The sequence below is a fragment of the Sceloporus occidentalis genome, unplaced genomic scaffold (genome assembly GCF_023333645.1).
Source record: "Sceloporus occidentalis isolate IW3139 unplaced genomic scaffold, rSceOcc1.0.p SCAF_6, whole genome shotgun sequence".
Taxonomy (NCBI): domain Eukaryota; kingdom Metazoa; phylum Chordata; class Lepidosauria; order Squamata; family Phrynosomatidae; genus Sceloporus; species Sceloporus occidentalis.
In genome coordinates this window covers 85868216-85888137 of record NW_028316986.1, presented here as the reverse complement: position 1 = coordinate 85888137, position 19922 = coordinate 85868216, and the positions used below count along the sequence as shown (strand labels likewise).

General features: G+C 41.6%; 1 protein-coding gene across 4 annotated transcripts in view; it reads left to right on the top strand.

The window, feature by feature from the left end:
- The window catches only part of AIG1 (androgen induced 1), a 130300-nt gene extending 117286 nt beyond the window's left edge, over positions 1-13014 (top strand). For 2 of the 4 annotated variants that reach the window (XM_089530260.1, XM_089530263.1), the window contains exons 5-6: positions 4749-4912; positions 12272-12322. In XM_089530260.1, coding sequence (XP_089386386.1) covers positions 4749-4912; positions 12272-12309 — 202 coding nt within the window. In that variant the 3' untranslated portion in view covers positions 12310-12322. Of the gene's footprint in view, positions 1-4748; positions 4913-12271 lie in introns of those variants that run through there. The other 2 variants (XM_089530261.1, XM_089530262.1) reach the window with 2 other exon arrangements.
- Positions 13015-19922: the final 6908 nt, after the last annotated feature.

Below are 19922 nucleotides of genomic sequence, written 5' to 3'. Positions count from 1 at the left end.
TAAAGTTCAGAGCCTCCAACCTGTGATCTTCCTTGGTGGAGCTGCAGTGGAATGTATTTTTTTCATTTGCAGAAAGGTTGTTATGTGATCAGGTCAGTGCATGCCGAATAAACAATTGTGTTTGCATAAAAGCTTTGCCAGCTTGGATATTCTATATTAATGGTAGAGATTAAAGTGAGAGTATGGGAAGGGGAATAGACAGCATGAGAGGAGGAGCAGCCAAGGGAGCAGCCACTGCAACATTAATAAGAAGGGCAGATACAGAGTCAGGAATCAGAGGTATCAGCAAAGGAGAGGAGAGAGCCACAGTTTGTTGGTTGTCCATAAACTGCCCCACACCTCAAATAGTCTGGATAGCCTTGGCAACAGGCCCCCTGGGCTGAAAATGCTAGTGCTTAATGCCAGGTCAGTATACAGAAAAACACCCACAATCCAGGAACTCAGCTTAGATGAGTATGGCGACCTATCTTGTATTACGAAAACCTGGCTGGATGAAGCTGTCTGGGGGTTCACTTCTCCCAGCTTTGTCCGCCTAGGTTCTCCATGGAGCAGTAGGCAACACTTGGGAGAAGGGGAGGAAGAGTGGCAGTGATTCCATGTCCCTCACCAGGTGCTCGGTCTCATAGTTTGCTGTGTTTGAATGTACTTAAGGTATACTTAAAGGTGGGTGGCTGGGACAGAATAGGGATTGTGTTACTGCCCATCCTGCTACTCAGTAGTCTAGTTGTGCTGGGGACTTCAACATCTCTGCAGAGACCTTTCTATCAGGAGCAGCTCAGGACTTCATGTCCTCCATGACAGCCATGGGTCTGTCCCAGCTAATATCTGGTGCCACACATGCTACAGGATACAGAATAGGGATTGTGTTACTGCCCATCCCACTGCTCAACAGTCTCCCTTCCTGATCTGGCTGAATTGGCCTCAGCAGTTGTGTTGGAGTCCCCTTAGCTAGTTGTGCTGGGGACTTCAACATCCATGCAGAGACCTTTCTATCAGGAGCAACTCAGGATTTTATGTCCTCCATTACAGCTACACATGCTGCAGAATTTTTTTCCACAGGCCTTCACATCTCTATGCAGGACACACGCTGGATTTAGTTTTCTACACAAGGTTGGGTGATGGTGATCTGAGCTTAAAGGAACTTTCTACACTTCTATTGTCATAGAACTACATGGTGGAATTTAGACTCACAGGAACTCAGAGCCTCTGCAGGGATGGAGTGGCTGATTAAGATGGTCTGCCTCAAGAAACGTATAGATCTAGATTGATTCCTGATGGTTCTTGGGGAGTTTCATATTGCCTTGCTGAGTTAACATGTCAAAGTCTTGATTGATCTCTGGAATAGGGAAATGGCCAGGATGGTGGAGAGGATTGCTCCTAAGTATTTCCTCCAGTGGTTCGCCGGGGGGATAGTAGTGATGAAACAAGCAGGATGGAGACTAGAGTGATAATGGTATAAGACTTGGAGTGAGTCCAAGCGAACATAGACTAGAGCTCATTATAAAGCCTATGTCATGGCAGTGGTGGCAATGAAGAAATCTTTCTTCACTGCCACTATTGCATTTGCACAGCCCTTTTACATTCTCCTGCAAGAGCAGTATATGAACCATTTGGCAGCCCTCTATAAAGAATTTGCATAGCACTTTGCTGATAAAATAGCTCAGATCCACTCTGACTTGGATACGGGAGTTGATAGAGGCAAATGCAGGTGGAAGCCAAACTTCCAGATCATTTTGTGTTTAAAAAACAAACTTTTCCTGAGCCTACAACATCCCAGAGAAGGCCCCAAATGTGTCACAATTGCCTCCTACACAGGGAGGCATTTGAGAGGGAAAGAAAACAATAGTTTTGGATGGGAAGGAGGGGTAGGCCTGCAGGATCCCATGGGAAGCAATATAACCTCCAAGCAGTTGCCCAGTCATAGAAATGAGGGGAGAAAAAAGGAGAAGGAGAGAGAGAAAAGAAATAAAAGACATTTAGCCAGGAGCTGGGGGCAGGAGGAAGAGCACAAAAAAGAGAGGAACAAGGGGGAGATAGGCAGCAATGGCGGAGACAGAAAAGGGATGAGAGCAAGAGAAAGAAGGAAAAGAGAAGGCACTTACTCAGGAGGCATAGCACTGAGAAAGAAGAAGAAAAAGGACAAGAAAGAAAGAGAAGTGAAATTAAGATTTAAAAGAAAAAGGAATCAATGCTTAGTGCTTCTCAATTATTTTCTGTCATGCCCCCCCCCTAGGAAGAAGAAAACATTTTGTGCCCCCCACGCGACTGTAAATAGAATCATTTGTCTATAAAATTGTTATAAGTACACCTTTGCATAACAGAGCCTCGCGCCCCCCCTGGGGGACCCGCCCCACTATTTGAGAAAGGGCAGAGGTGAAAAAGAAAGACATTTATCTAACACTTTTTGTTAACAGTGATGCAATCCATATGTATCTCAGACTGAGGCGCTATGCAGACCGCCCTGAAGGGGCATCTTGCAGCCACCTGCATCTTGCCCAGATCGGGGACACGGCAACCTCTCACCACGGCCCCGATCTGGCCTTTCCAGAGCGCAAAAAGGAGATGCAAAAAGCAGTTCCATTTTGCACCATGGAAAGGGTGCAATAGCCATGGCGCCATGGCTTTAAGGCACTCTTGTGGTGCTGTGTCATGTAAACGCAGCGCTAGAGGAGTGCCGTGATGCCGCACACCATGTGAAGCTAAATGTGGCGTCACACTGCCATGGAGGTGGAGACAAGGCGTGTGTTGTATGGACGCCATATCCTAACACCATCCGTAGGCCAGCCTTTGTGGCCGGTCCAGCCACTAAGAAAGGAAATACGTAGTATTGCAGCTTCAACCATTCACCATAGTGTGAGGAAGGTGGAAACATTCAAGCATTTAGGGTAAGGTGAGGAAGGTGGGAACAGAAGTGGGAAAATTAACAATAATGGACAAAAATCACGAAACAGCAATCCTATGGTACTATATTCAGCAACTCCTAAGGTACCAAATAATAAGGGAGCTCAGTATTCCCTGTGCTGACTACACCCTCCCAGTGAGGTCTGGTGCTTGCTATAGTCTGAAATACTTACAAGAGAGAAAGGACATTCAGGTCAGTGGGTAAGTGCATAAAAGATTGCAGCTAAATCTCTTAATCTTCAAGGTGCCACACTGTTTCCTTCTCTTATCAATGAAATATTTAGATCATGATGACTGTTTCTATTATTCATGCTCATTTGCCTCCAGGCATCATAGTCATAAATAAATTAACTCTCCTTTAACCACACTGATGGTAGAATCTCCTGTTCTTACATAAGACATCAATAATTTGAAAGTGAGAGTGTTAAAATTTAGGGGACAGGAAATGGCTGAGCACTGATCTTCATCTTCATATGAGGAATGTACGTTTTTGTTTTGTTTTTTGGGTTTTATTTTTTTATTAAGAGGTTGTTCTTTTTATTATAAACTACCGAAGGATTTACATAGGAGGCTGCCCTATATTGAGTCAGACCAGTGGTCTACCTGGTCCACCAGTTTCGTCAACTGACTGGCAACAGCTTTCCAGGATTATTCCTGCTGTTCCCTGGTAGTCTCCCATCCACGTATTCACAAAGCCTGACACTAAATATTTGGTGTGAGCAGGATGATTAGTGGAGTAATTAGTAGAGCACATCTGGAGGAACCAGTTTGAGAAAGGAAACACGCAGGCAGTACCTGGAGATTTCAGATATTATCTTCTTCCCTCTGACTCTCCCCATCTGCTCATGTAAATCACACAAAAACCTGCTCTGACGTGTATATTTCCTTCAGTTAGGCTTGGGGCTACAAGAATCAAGACTTTCTCTGTTGTGGCATCTTCGTGGCTGCATCAATAGAAGTATAGTGTCTAGATCAAGGGAAGTAACAGTGCCACTATATTCTGCTCTGGTCAGGCACCACCTGGAATATTGTGTCCAGTTCTGGGCGCCACAATTAAAAAGGGACATTGAGAAACTGGAGTGTGTCCAAAGGAGGGCGACTAAAATGGTGAAGGGTCTGGAAACCTTGCCCTATGAGGAACGGCTTAGGGAGCTGGGGATGTTTTAGCCTGGAGAAAAGAAAGTTAAGAGGTGATATGATAGCCCTGTTTAAATATTTGAAGGGATGTCATATTGAGGAGGGAGCAAGCTTGTTTTCTGCTGCTCCAGAGACTAGGACCCGGAGCAATGGATGCAAGCTGCAGGAAAAGAGATTCCATCTCAACATTAGGAGGAACTTCCTGACAGTAAGGGCTGTTCGACAGTGGAATACACTCCCTTGGAGGGTGGTGGAGTCTCCTTCCCTGGAAGTCTTCAAATGGAGGCTGGATGGCCATCTGTCGGGGATGCTTTGATTTGGATTTCCTGCATGGCAGGGGGTTGGACTGGATGGCCCTTGTGGTCTCTTCCAACTCTATGATTCTATGGAATCCTCTTCCTAGGGAGTCCTACTCTGTTCAGTATCAGAAGCATAAAACAACCTTTGTGGCTGAAACAGCCAAGGAAATTTATTAGTACACCACAATTTCTAATGCTGGCCTCTGAACTCGACACATATTTTTAATGATACAGTTAAAATATTGTTATAACTAAGCTGAACCAACACCTTATCTAGGAATAAACTTTATGGAACTGAGGGATTTACTTTTGAGTAGACATATATACAAGTGTGCTGTTGAGAGATAGATCAGTATTATAGTGTAACCTATTGTCTGAATACTTTCTGTTTCTGTCTCTATTTTGTATTAGGATCTGTTGGATTTATCATGTCACAGGTGTTTGGGTATACCCTCTCCTAGATTACCTTGGCTCTGGGGCTAAAATTGTCTTCTTTGCAATCGTAACTGCAATAATTAACATCTTGTACTTGCTGGGTGAGATACTAAACAATAGCATCTGGGATACACATAAATGTAAGTACTGCTTTGAGAAATACTCATGTGAGTATGAAGTAAGATCTGTTTCACATGTTCATATTGGCACTGTTAAGACCTCAGAGAATGGCTACACCATACCTTTTTGTTGGGTTTCACATACTGGTTGTTTCACATAATACTACTACAATAGAGAAAACATTATTTTCCAACTGCTTTAATATAATTAGCATTCAATATTTTCATGTTGCTGCTTTTTCATCCTCACAAAAATGATGGATTGAAGTCAGTACATGAGGTTGCAGGAAAACTTCAATACCAAAAGTGATTTTGTGTAGAAGTGGCTTATATTTGGGTATAGGTGATCATTTCAGTCTCATTTTTACATTCATTTGAAATCTCTCCCCAACCTCCATCACCCAAAATGGACTGGAAATGACCAGCGAGGAAAGGTGAAGGGGGAAGGTAATAAATTTGAGGAAACAGAGACAGACGTCACCTGCCTGTCATGCTGAATTTGTGGATGGGCCCAAAGGCCTTCCTGTGACTTCCTGCACTTCTCTTGGTGTGGATTGGACAGCCTCTATGCCTTCTTTTTCTTGCTACTAGATGGAGGCTCATGCTGTGTTCATACCAAGGATGACTAAATATTATGAGAGCTGGAGTGGAAAAAGTACTCCCCTCGTGAATGTTCAAATTAAGGTGTGGTTTGTACAAGGGTCTTAGCTATACTTTTCACTTATTTATGATAGAATCCTACAATCATAGAGTTGGAAGAGACCACAAGGGCCATCCAGTCAAACCCCCCGCCATGCAGGAACTCTCAATCAAAGCATTCCTGACAGATGGCCATCCAGCCTCTGTTTGAAGACTTCCAGGGAAGGAGACTCCACCACCCTCCACGGGAGTGTATTCCACTGTCGAACAGCCTTTGCTGTCAGGAAGTTCCTCCTAATGTTGAGGTGGAAACTCTTTTCTTTGTACTTGTACACCACTCCAAAATAACATTTTAAAAAATCACTGGGCAGCATAGAATAAACAAATAAAAAATAATCTGCTGTGCAGTCCAGTAGCCTCAGGACAATATCCCAGAGTCAAGAAAGACTTTGGATCCATAGGATCCAAAGCCTTTCCAGTTTCTAGTCAAGGCTCCAGCTTGTAAGTTTCAACAAAATGGAAGTAGAGGTGTTTTTAAGCAAGGGAAAGGACCCAAAGTACTTTGCTCCCCCTTCCCAGTAGAGTTCAGCCAGGTATGGGATGCTCTGGAGAGCTTGATACACAAAAGCAATGGACAAAGAACCTAGGCAGGAATCCGTTTGACACTTTTGGCTGTTGAAACTGGGTGCTTCTAGTGGACCTGTTTTTTCTGACATTACATAAGAAGTTATTTAATGTTCAGTGCAACAGTTTCACTGGGTAGTGCTGTCAGCGCTGTAGTGCACCCTGGTGTTTGTCCCTCCCTACCCAACCCCAGCTGCCCCACGGATGCATGAAGACCAACACTCAGTGTGGACACAGAGGTGCACCAGCTGTCAAAGTGTCATTGGGCCAGCTTCCTTTGTCCTCCACAGGTGCTAAAATACGTTGTTGAAATTTTATGCTCCACCACCTTAAAAAACAATCTTGGCCCTAAAAACCAAAAACAGGAATTTAAGACTTGAAATCATGTATTTCATTATTAGTTTTGTATTTCTCTTGACTGATTGTTGGTTTACCTATATATAATTAAATGTATTACATCTTTTGCATACCTTCCATCAGCATGGTGTGTGTGTGTGTGTGTGTGTGTGTGTGTGTGTGTGTACAATTGTTTTATTATTTTGTTTTTTTATATTTCTGTCTTTGGCTTTTTGGATTATTTTCATATTCATTTTGTGTTTCTATTGAGGAGGGACCTCTTACTCTTTTAGGTCCCACTTGGGAGGAAGGTGGAATATAAATCAAATCAGTCAGTCTACAGGTAGGATTTGTTCAGAGCAGCATAAAATACTACACCAAAAATCTTAGTAACCATAGAATTATAAGCACAGACTGAAATCCCATTGGAGAGTTACAAATGTGTAACCATTGTAGTTACATGGCTATGCAGTGACTCCTGACCTCAGGCTAGGGCATCTAAAAAAATTAAGTTTAGATAGATATATATTTGAGAAAATATTTCAATTAGCTTGTTCCCATTTTGTTTAAAACTTTGACAAGTAAAATTACAAATTTGGTCCTAAAATTAATGCAGCTGACACAGAGCACAGGCCTAGTGTGCTAAAACAGCCCAGTTAGTGGTCTTAACACCCTTATTTTGGATCAATTTTAATCTATGAACTGATTTTAAAAGCAGTTCCATATACAATGCATTAAAATAGTCTAAATAGACAACCTATCTTTGTCCAAGTAGGCCTGCAGCTGGCATATCAGATGAAGCTGCTAACATGAATTTCAGGCCATAGAGATAACTTGATCCTCTGTAAGCAAATTTCTTGGAGCTCTCAAAAATCTATCAGAACTTATTATTTTTATTCATTAGCCTCCAGCATAGGATCATTTCAATAGGTCCTCATCCCTGCAGAAAATAAAGCCACTGATAGCTTAAACTTTGACAGGAAATGATCCAGCCATGACAAGGTAATGGATCTTAAATCTTCATTTAAGCTGAGAAAACAAAAACAAGATTGTGTCACAGTTTAAGTGTTGGGCCAATGCAGGTTGGCACAAACCCATGGTTGTTACGGCAAGGATGAAGTCCTGAGCTTACCAAGACGAAACAGTTCTGGTACGTAGGTTTCTATGGGTTTTCTGGGCTATATAGCATGTTCTGGAAGAATTTATTCCTGACGTTTCGCCTGCATCTGTGGTTGGCATCTTCACATAGCCCAAAAAACTCACAGAAAACTATGGACGCCAGCCATAAAAGCCTTCAACTTAACAGTTCTAGTACTCTCATTAAGCCCCCCCCCCAATAACCGTCCTAGGAGTCTTCCACACCAAGATTTATGACCACTTTCATCAGATCAGATAGGGAAATTGCTGGACACAGGGTGGGATGTACACCAGCAGCATCTCCACTCTGTCCTGTGTTACAATTGAAATCAGTTCCTTATGACAATTTAATTACAGCAGCTAGATTGGAAATTTCCAAGCACTGCAGAGGTGCAGAAGAATTAACTTTGGGAAATTGGTTAAACAGGATGGGCTCATTCACACTACACAAATATACACTGTATTCCATTCCATGGTAACATCCTTTGGAATCCTGGAGATTGTAGTCTGGTGAAGCACTAGAACTCTCTGGTTGCGAATTCTAAATGTGTGTGTTGTGTGCATTCAAGTCAGTTCCCACTTATGGCAACCCTTAGGTGAACCTATCATGGGGTTTTCTAGCCAAGATTTGTTCAGAGGAGGATTTCCATTGCCTTCCCTTTAGACTGAGAGCATGTGGCTTGCCCAAGATCACCCAGCAGGTTTCATGGCTGAGTGGGAATCAAACCCTGGTGTCCAGAATCATAGGTCCAATCAACACTGCAGAAATAATCCAGTTTGGGACTGCTTTAATTGCCCTGGCTCAATGCTAAGGAATTGGGAGAAATATAGTTTTCTGAGAAATTTAGCTTTATCTGTCAGAGAGCTTTGGTGCCACAGTAAAATACAATTCCCTAGCAATGAGACAGGACAATTAAAGCAGTGTCAAACTGGATTATTTCTGCAGCGTGAATTGGACCTTAGTCCAACACTCAAACTACTATGCCATGCTACCTTTGCCTAAAGTACCAATCCCAAGATACCATGGGATGTTGCCATGGCAGTTAAAATGGAATACAGCACTATCATTTTAGTGTGAATGAGCCCTGGTCACTTGCTTTGATGGATAAATCGACATACCAACTGAGATCTATACGTGAAAACATCTGCTGTGACAAATTGATTGATATGTATACCTTTCCATGGTGTCTGCTGGAACAGAATTATCTCCATATGGCCCTTCATCTGCATTTTGAAGTTCTAGAAAGGTCTATTTACTGATGGTGTCAATAATTTATATTTACATACAAATGGAAAGTTGAAATATGGTGCTTAAAATACTCTTGTACTTGCTTGACATATTTTATTCGCTATTTTAGCTGTGTTTATGTTCTTTTTTACAATCATTTTTTTTTTAAAAAAAGGTCCTGAGTGCCCAACAACACATAAAGAGTCTTCACTGGTAATCACCCAGACTGGAGCAATACATAGGCTTTATTTTTGTATAAAATGTTATGCTTTTTAAATTTTATTTTGTCCAAGAAAACTGAAGCTGGAAAACAGAGTCTGTTTAGAAATGTAACTTTCAAAAATATTAATAGATAGATTTCTTGATACTTCTGGGAGGAAGCAAGTCTGTGTAACTGCTGTAAATCAGATGTTCCTTAAAGAATTTGACAGGTGTACCACATATCACAAAGTTAGTCATTGAGTGCATGCCATCAGATACAGAGGATGAGCGGGAGAGAAGGAGACATTTACAAGGCATTTCTGAAAGCCTCCCCACACACACACACAGCCTTTGAAAACTACATTCAATAAAACGCCACTGCTGACAAAATAATTTGCAGTTAGTTTTTCCAAGCTAAACCACAAACATGGCAGGCAAAGAAAAATCTTCCCATTCTGCAAGCCAGAGCCGACCCACAGGTCTGATGGATTTGGAATTTCTGCCAGAGTCCTAGATCTATCAACACTCAAATTCTTCTCAGGAAAATAGGATAGAGGCTCTTTTATAAAGACAAATAAAACAGCACCATTTAAAACCACTGGAAAGTTCCCTCCAGCAGAAGAGGACACAAGAGACTAGAACCTGGCAACAGCACAGAATCTAAAGCCAATATATGACTTTCTGGAGTCGTGCCATTGTTTTGTTTTCTTAAACCTTTGACTGGCTATGCAATTATTTTTTGGTTTGTCAGCAACACCCAACCCATTGTTTCCCAACTATTAGCAATGTTCATACCCAATTGTTTCCTTATTATGACCCTCAATAAAGCTTCCACTACCAGATGCCTTTGCCCCTCCCCTGTAATCCTAGCCGAGATGGGTGCATTTTTCATAGGGGCCCGCTGTTAGAACTTAGAGCCAAGCAGTTTTTCCATTCAAACTGTAATATGATTTATGGTCAGGTTTCCTTTACAACCCCTTTCAAAAGATTTCCTCTCATCCCTGCCCACCCTAGATCCCTGTCCCAATGCAAGATCAGAAATCTTTCCTTGGGATATGCATCCGTATTGGAAACCTCCAAAAGAAACACTTTCTTAAAATTTCTGAGGTGTTTGGCAAGGAGACTTAATCCAAATAAGCTAAACAGACAAAAGAACAAAATTTTTGCCAGGAACTAATAATAGAACCTGGCCCAGGAAAAAGCATCTACAAGAGCTGAATGTTTTGGTTTCCAGAAAATGCAAGTGAGCACAATCCAGTTAACACCATGATTGTGATTCTGGCACATGAATGATCACAAGTGGGTTCAGCAGAATGGTCATGATTGCTAGTGTATTCTGGGATATGTAGCCCCAAAAAATAACTTCCCCAAGCTTCGAGTAAAATCTCTTATACACACACACACACACACACACACACACACACACACCCCTCTGCTGAGCATATGAACAACCAAGAAGGCAGTTTTGAAGCAAACAAAGTCAGTATTCACTGCCTTCCATATATTCCCTTTCAACCTCATTTAAGGCTCCATTCTCACTAGCCCATTTGCTCTAGAGAGAACTGGGCAGATCCGGTTGCTCCCATACCGAATCTCCCTGGGTAGAAGCTCTCACAACTTTTTTCCTTGATTGATGCAATTTGCCCCTCTGAAGTTCACATTTGCAGTACCGCTTTAAAATGGAGCCTCCTTTGTTGTCAATCAAATTCACTTCTGCTTTCATCAAAGGTGACATGTTCTACAATCACTAGCCAATGGAATTGGTTCTTCCCCCTCCTTTTTTAAAAAAAAGTAGCGACAGTGTGCGCATATTCTGCCAACTTGTCAAATGTAAAAACCTCCAGGTGTGTGTGTGTGTGTGTGTGTGTGTGTGTATTTGGGTCATTGCAGATTATGGCAACCCTAAAACAACCCCATCCTGTGGTTTTCTTGGCAAGATTGGTTCTGAGGAGATTTGTCATTGCCTTTCCCCTGAGACTGAGAGAGTGTGACTCCCCCAAAGTCATGGGTTTCCACAGCCTTCCCTCTGAATTCCAGCCTCTAGCTTCCCCTTCGCTTCCAGCCCAGCATTTCCTCCTCTTTGGAATCTCTTCCCTTCCTTTCCACCCCATGCCATCATCTTCCCTTCCCTTCCAGCCCAAAGCATGTGCATAATCTGTCACAATAATAATAACAATGCCTCACCTCAGAATGCCATCTCTGCATCCTCTTTCTTTGCTTTCCTTCTGATTGCCACCCCAGAATGCCTTACATACACATACACATATGTAGCAAAAGCATTCACACATTGTATCAATTTGCCAGATTTAAAAGGAAACACAAGCATTTGCATATTCTGTCACACACACAAAAATATTTTTTTTAAATATGTCACTTGCAAAATGACCTGCCATGCAGGCAGCAAACAAAGGAAAGGGAAATGTACACAAGCAGACGCATTCTATCAATATGTATCAACCTGTAGAACAAGCATTCGCATAATCTGTCAAAAATAAAATTACAAAAAAAAGAGGAAAAGCTGCCTGCGAGAGGGGAGGCATGTTCCGCCCTCTGCCCTCCCTCTGACTTAAATCCCTCCCCTGAACTTGACCCAATCATGACCGGGGCCAAGTTCACATTTGCCGGCAACAGGGAAGAAACGGGTTTTCCAAAAAGATACGGGAAATAATCCACTTTCGGAAAAACCGCTCTAAGGGGGATTTGCCCTGGATCAGGTGTGCAAGATCCTAATTCTGATGTGTTTAAACAATGGGAACTTCTGATTTTTAATCCGGGTTACAATTCAGTACAAAAGGTAGTCTGAATGGCCCCTAATATAAGGAGCCCTGGTGGCGCAGTGGTTAAATGCCTGTACTGCAGCCATTCACTCAAAACCACAAGGATGCGAGTTCAAGACCAGCAAAAGGGCCCAAGCTCGACTCAGGCTTGCATCCTTCCGAGGTCGCTAAAATGAGTACCCAGACTGTTGGGGGCAAATTAGCTTACTTGCTAATTAGCTTACTTGCTGTTCACCGCTATGATCTTAGGAATAGCGGTATATAAATAAAACAAATTATTTATTATTATTATTATTATTATTATTATTATTATTATTATTAAGTGTGTCTTGCAAGTTACTTAAAGTGTGCTTTCACTGCTTGGGTTGCTGAAAAAGAAGGAAGAAGAAAAATAAAAGGAGATAATTGGCAGTAACTAGTTTTCCTGTTTGTGCTCAGGTATGGAAGAAGGAAAAGAAAAGCCAAAATTGGATTGAACAAAAGAAGAAAGAACAGAAAAGAGGACTTTGCTGCTACATGGAAGGCATCTTTGTGTCAAGAGATGTTGCAAGAGGAAGCTATTTACATGAACAGAACATCTAGGATACTTTTATTATTTCCTTAAAGGTGGATTGATCTGATCACCTCCTCCTACTTCCTGATATCTAAATCTGCCTATGAGACTTTATTTGAAGGGTATCTCTACAAGGTTCTTAGCAAATGTCATTATGTTCATCAATATTGTGTTCTTCTGGTGGCAGAATTAATAGGATCTTTTCTAGCTCTGATTTTGAAATAAGATTAGGCAGCCCCAGACTGAACCCATGTGGAAATCATTTGTATTTTCTGACTGTATCATCTGTCACACCATGGATTGGCCACTTTTAGCAAATCAAAGAAAACTGTTGTGTTTTGATTAAGCAGCTGGCAGTGCTGGAGACAATGAGGATGGAATAGAAGATTCAAGGTTAGGAATGCTCTCTGTCGGATGGTACACCTTCAAGATATAGGGGGGAAACAGTTTTAAGCACTTTGATGTTATCACTTCTGCTTTATTTTTCATTATTCCCATCCCTCAAAGAAAAATCTGGTATAAACCAAATAAACAGATATTCATAGTTATAAATGGTAAGTATTGCAAGTAAAATGTATGCATATTGTTCCTGACAAGCACATTATTAATAAAGAACAGAATACCCCTGCCTCTCTAACTCTTCTCATCCCGCCCACCCTCCCATTCCCTCTATCACCACCATAACATTGTTTTCACCCATTGTACCCTTTCCTAATCCAATGCCAAGTTTACAGGCAGATTACTGCAATTAATATTTATTTGTCAATCAGTTCGCACCCTGCATTACATGGAGAATACATGGAAGAGGAGTGGCATGTAAATTAATGATGGAATGGAATAGATGATCATCAAGTAACAGGATCACAGCGGCAAGGGCATGAGCATTTGGGACACATAATATTACACCAGTGCAGTTGTGCACAGCTCTTCCTTCTGCACCCAGTGGAAGGCAGCTTCCAAGCACTAGAGCATGTCCCCAGCATTGACCTGCTGAAAGGCAGGAGTGCCTAGGCAGGAGTGCCTAGGCAGCATCTGGCTACAGCTCTGCAGCCTGGAGAACAGCCCGGGAACAATGGATGCAAGCTACAGGAAAAGAGATTCCACCTCAACATTAGGAGGAACTTCCTGACAGTGAGGGCTATTTGACAGTGAAACACAGTCCCTCAATGGAGAGTGATGGAGTCTCTCTCCTTGGAGGTCTTTAAACAGAGGCCGGATAGCCATCTGTCGGAGATGCTTTGATTGAGAGTTCCTGCGTGGCAGAAGGGAGTTGGACTGGATGGCCCTTGGGGTCTCTTCCAACTCTATGATTCTGTGTCACTATTCCTGGCCTTGTGAGCACATATACTTATTATAAGTCCAGGAGAACAAGAGCTGTTCTCTTCTTCTAGCTGCAGAACTAGAACATTGCTGCCCATTCATCCTCAGCCACTATATGACTAAGAAAGGCATGTTCAGAAGCTGTCCTCCATGAGATAGAACAATACACAGGGAGGCACTCAATACCTTCTTCCACAATACATTCAAAATGACATGCATGAGTGTAACTCCAGGTTACACTATCATTTTTTACCAGTAGAATTCTAGTCTACCTGCATACAGAGATGCCACTCAAGCAATAGGCAATCTGGGAAATGTGTCCCTAAAGTCCTTTTTGATGTGACAGAAGAGAAATGGCTGAGTTCCACAGTCTTAAGGACCACTCTGGTTTCCAAACAGTGGCCAGAGACTGGAAATGGTCTGCATCCATGTCATAGTCATAGATTATATGTGTAGCACATAAATACAGTCCTCTACATTTGCAACGTTAACTTTTGCAGATTTGATAATTTGTCATAGAGTTGCACTGGAGGACCTAGAGATTACTAGAGAAAACACTTCTCTAGACATTTAAAGGTACTGCAGCACGATTCTATAGTCAACTTCTGGCAGTTGTTGACTATAGAGTTGTGCTGGAGGACCTAGATATTCCTAGAAAGGTGTTTGATCAGGTAAATATTAAGTGTTTTTTTTAATTCATGCTTTCCCATTTTCACAGGGATCCTGTGACCCTAATCACAGTGAATGTGGAGGGTCCCCTGTATTTACATATTTTGGAAATAATCAGAAACAAAGATACCACATTAAATTGGATTGTGCTATCAATAGTTTTCTAGGTAGCACAATGGGTAGCCTGTGGCCCGAACAAGGAAGAGCAAGTACCTCTTCCACCCCTCATTTCAACAATTGGTAGGCAGTGCTGTGGGACCATAAAAGTATGGAAAACTGTGTTTCAGGTCTCTTCCAATCTGTGGAAATAAAAATATTTATCCATTTCCATCACAGGAGAAATTGACAGCTATCCATACCTACTCATTCAGTCCATATCGCCACACTCCTACACATCCTGTCTAAGCTGAAATGGGGCTTGATCCTGGGTAAGTGGGTGTAGGATTGCAGTTGATGACGTAAGCTACTGGAGCAGAAATAAACAAAATTGAGGCTGTGTCTATATCTAGAAAACTCTTATATGACGTGTGTGTGTGTGTGTGTGTGTGTGTGTGTGTGTGTGTGTGTGTGTGTAAAAACTGTTACCACACCTTGCATACCCTGCATTATTTTGGGGTACAAGTATTTTGTTATATTTTATTATAATAACAGTTACAGAGAGGCCAAAGAGCATGAACTAGAAAAGTCAGATGACTTTTCAGTGAATTTCTGACCTGAGGGCACATGGAAAGGACTGCTATAACTTTATGGCTGTGAATATAGCTGTTTCCCCACCCGCTGCTTTGTGCATTTCCTCTTGAAGGTCACAGACAAAAGTTTGTCAACCTAAAGCATTAAGCCAATCTTTCTGCTAGCTCCCATGGTATTTTCCCACCGCTGATCCTCTCTCAGACTCCCTGGGATTGTCCTAATCTTATTCCTGCTCGATGAAATCAATGTCACTGCCATCAGCCAAAAATATTCCTTTTGTAACTCTGAAGTTAAAGCCATCAGCTAGGTTGGAATCCCATTGTTTCTGGGATTCCTGGAAAATTAACTCAAACTGCCTAAACTCAAGTTTGGCCCATAAATATCCCTGGTTGAGCACTCCTATTTCAGTAGGAGTCAGGCAGGCATACTGTCAGATTCCAGCCAAAACCCCTCAGATTGCTCACTGAATTCACTCCCAAGTAGTGATCTGAGTCCAATCCACTCTGCATTTGTTCCCCAGATAGAAGCCTGGCTTCTGGAATTGGGAAGCATTGCCCACTACAATCCATTAATTTACTATCCACTACCATCTCTTTATATACCTTAGTTCATGTGTGTGTGTAAGTGCTTCATGTGAATGTTGACATCCCTCATGTTGTTCAGATAATAAAATTGAGTTGTACTTAGTACTCTGGATTTCTAGTTTTTTGGAACCAGTAAACATAGACTGAAAAATCCCAGCTAAGGCCTCACGCTGCTCCTTATTGAGCTAAATTAAGTTCCCCATTGAATTCAATTGTGGATGCCCTCCTGGGACCATTTACAATTTAGGTAACAAGATAGTCTTCTAGATACAGAGACAACCATACACACACACACATATACACTTGCAGCAAAGAGCTTAAAAGGCTTCAATTTAGACACATCTCTCTATCAGGAAATATTTATAGACAATGTGCAAAGTTTAGTGCAAGGTTTTTAAACACTTCAGTGGTGCAATGTAAATTAAAGTTTCACTGTCAACAATGTGAAGCCCAGACTGGTCAAAATAAGAGCCCCCAGTTTTGTTAATAATCTTAGAGTGCTTTCATGTGGCAAGGCTTTCATAATGCATTGTTCACTGTTGGGACTTCCATGTCTGCAGTCTAAGTGTGTTTCGCATTGACCTTTTTATTCATTAAACACTGGATGCTGGCCTTTGTCTGTACTTTGCTCTACTCACTACACAAATGATAAATATTAAAAGGGAAAGAACACTAAAACATTACAGAAGGATCCACATTTTTCCTTTCAGAAGCAGCTGGTAGAGTTGGGTGATGTTCACTTAGCACACTCTTGGGTCCCTTTCTTCAGTTACCTTTCTGCTCTGTATTATATCCAGTGCCATACCTTTGGAGATGAGAAATTTGCTGGGTGGAAGCTGTTTTGCATTACTGTTCTGCTACATGACCACTGTGCAAATGGAGTGCTGGAGTGGATAGGTTTCTGGACTGATACAGCACAACATGAGAGGTATTCCATTGCTAGGAATATAATATCAAAAGTATTCGGCCACAGGAGAAGAATTAGAGCTGCTTTCTATGCAAAGTTGACCCTGATTTCTAGAAAAGGTGATGCTGGCATGGATAGGAGCTACAGTGTCACATGTGTCCTAGAGTTCTGGTCTCACTGTTGTATCATGGAAATAAATTGGGGAGGAATTCTGAGACTAGTGTTCATATTTATTTTATTTATTTCAAAGATTTATATCCCACCTTTCTCCCACGATGGAATTTAAACCAGTCTGTGAGCTGCTGCTCCCTGATGAGCTTCCAGAAGAAGAAAAAAACAATTGTAGCCAATGGACATAACTATGGGGACAGTCCCTGGCACTCTGAAAAAAATACCTGCCGGTTCACCATGTCAGATAGCTTGAGAAGCAAATGCACAACTTATTAAAGCGCTGAAGACTAAAATTCATTTTAATGATATTTGGCAACCCTGTACTCTCCAACTATCCTGATTTGGCAAGAAGAGTGCCAATTAATCCTCTTGTCCTACTTTTTCAGCTGCTTTTTAAAATGTTCCTGATCATCTCTTCCTCTCACTCTCTCCGTTTGTCCTCAGCTTATTTCAATTGCTGTAACAAAATTTAAAGCCGATTACTCCGGTCCTTAACCCGTGGTATGTGTGCGATCGGGGGGGAAAGATTATCACAACCATCATTTAGTATTAATGGAAACTCCCGTTAGTACCAAATGGCGAGTTCATTACTCTTTATGGACGGGAGAAGAACACGATAAGCATGCAAGTGTGTGCTAATCTTCCCCCCAATCACACAAATACCACTGGTTTAGGACAGGATAAGGACATAGTTTTTTGTGGGTTTTTCGGGCTATGTGGCCATGTTCTAGAAGAGTTTGTCCCTGAGAATGCAGCATTCTCTGAAGATGCCAGCCACAGATGCTGGCAAAATGTCAGGAACAAACTCTTCTAGAACATGGCCACATAGCCCGAAAAACCCACAAAAAACTATGGATGCCAGCCATGAAAGCCTTCAACTTCACACAGGATAAGAACACTTTGCTCCTCTGTCTGATAATCTCCATTGTCCTTGTTTAATCCATTGCTAAAGACCATTCTTCTTTGGAGATTTTCCTATTGGCAGGAGCAAAGTCTGTATCCAAGCAATTAAAATGGCAATCTGCACATTACCAATCTACAATACAATGTCCATCTTTGAAAAACTACCCTCTCTGTTATTCAAGGCCAATGGAACCAATGACAAATAGTTCTGGTTGAAACAGTACAGTATTCCCTAATCATACATGCAGGATTAATGTGATGTACTTTATTAATAACCACAGCAGTTAATGATCTGGTGGGACACTAGCTGTAGAGCTAGGAGTAACTTGAAAGGTAGTTGCTACCATTGGGGGCAAGCCTACCATTAGTTTCCTCAGGCAAGAGAAGCTAGGAGCTGGCAGCAAAATGTTGGAGAGAGTTGTGTACCACACAGTGTGCCCTTCTCCCCTTAAGCTAAGCCTTTTCTGACAAAGGGGTTCATGTCTCGTCAGTATCAAAGAAGCCTTATATATTTTTTGCAAGTTCTGCATCTCTCTCTGTCTCTGTCCATATAACACAAGTAAGCAAGCTGGTCATAGCAAGGCATAATGTAGTACAGGTATGTTTTGCAAATGACCTTTTTTGTGATTCCATTTTACAAATTTCTGTATAATAGATTTTCTTCTTCTTATATGTTCCCTTTTTCCCTTTTGGGAAGAGTTGAGTTGTGGATATTGTGGAACGTTTCAGAAGTTACAGGAGTTGCCTCAGAAGTTATTTTCTTCTGGTTCTTTCCATGTATGTACCTGTTATTTTTAAGGGTCTACTACTTATAAACTGGGCTGATGGCACATCTTCCTTTCCCTGTTTATGGCCTTTTAAGCATTACGCTATCCTTGAGCTATCAGGTGAATGCATGGAAAAGTACTTCTTGCAAAACGAGTAACATTTAAATGGCATCGGTACTATAGCACAGGATTGTCTGAAGTTCTTCTCCCTCCTTTGAAACAAGTAACTAACTGAATGTCCATGGAAATAGAAATATTAATAATTATTTATTAAACTAACCCCTCTCATGTGCTTCCTTCATTTCTCTGTGATGGAATGCGACCTTTCGGCCCTGTCTTCCCTAGTGTTCTCTCAAATGGTCATTCTGCCCTGTGTCGCCTGTATTGACTCTTAGATTGTAAGCTCCTCACAGCAAGAACCTGTCCTCTTACACATCGTAAAGCAGAGTGCACACTGATGGCAACATATTTAAATAAAAATAATAATGTATGCCATAGATTTGATGGTTGAATATTTCAGTGCAGGTTTAATACCCTTGTCATGACTCTAATATTGCTTGTTTGTGTGTTGTGAGCCTTCAAGTCATTTCTGACTTATGGTGACCCTAAGGCAAACCTATCATAGGGTTTTCTTGGTGAGATTTGTTCAGAGGAGGTTTGCCATTGCCTTCTCCTGAGGCTGAGAGAGTGTGATTTGCCCAAGGTCACCCAGTAAATTTCATGGCTGAGCGTGAATTGAACCCTGGTCTCCAGAGTCATAATCCAACCACAAACCACTACACCACTTATGTTACTTACTCATAATGAATACACACCTTTACTACATCAATGCAATAACATGTATTTTGTCTCCAGAGTCAACCTATGTGGTGGAAGGGAAGAGTTTGATGTGGACTGGAAGTAGAACAAGGTTGTCCATAGCACTGGCTGCAAAATCTATTTGGTAGTGCAGTTCTGCACCTTCCAAAAGTTTGTATTTCCCCGCAATGACTAAGAGGGTACATGTGCAGATAAATACATAAAGGTTTGTACAGTGCCTATAAAAATAATTTTAAAAGGCAGAATGCTTTCCTTAAATATGGGAACAGAGGGAGGCTGATAGAGCGAGTCAGCATGTATGTGTATGATTTCAGTTGTAAAGTTGGGCTCAGGATACAGCTGAAAGACATCAGGTAGGTTCTCTTTTCATGTTGTTTCTGCTGTAGTGATTTGACTACTTTGAGTGTTGGACTACAATTCTGGAGACCAGGATACAATTTCCCACTTGATCATGTAATCCACTTGGTGACCTTGGGCAAGACACATACTCTCAGCCACAGGGGAAAGCAATGACAAAACCTTTGAATAAATCTTACTAACAAAATCCCAGCCTTAGAGTTGGCATAAGTCAGAAATGACTTAAAGTTACACAACGACAATAACTTCACCTTTAATAAACATTTGCACCACAGAGCTTTTACACCAGCCTTGAGATAAGAAGGTATGAGACAGAAGAGGACACAAAACTGAAGTAAACTGCAAATGC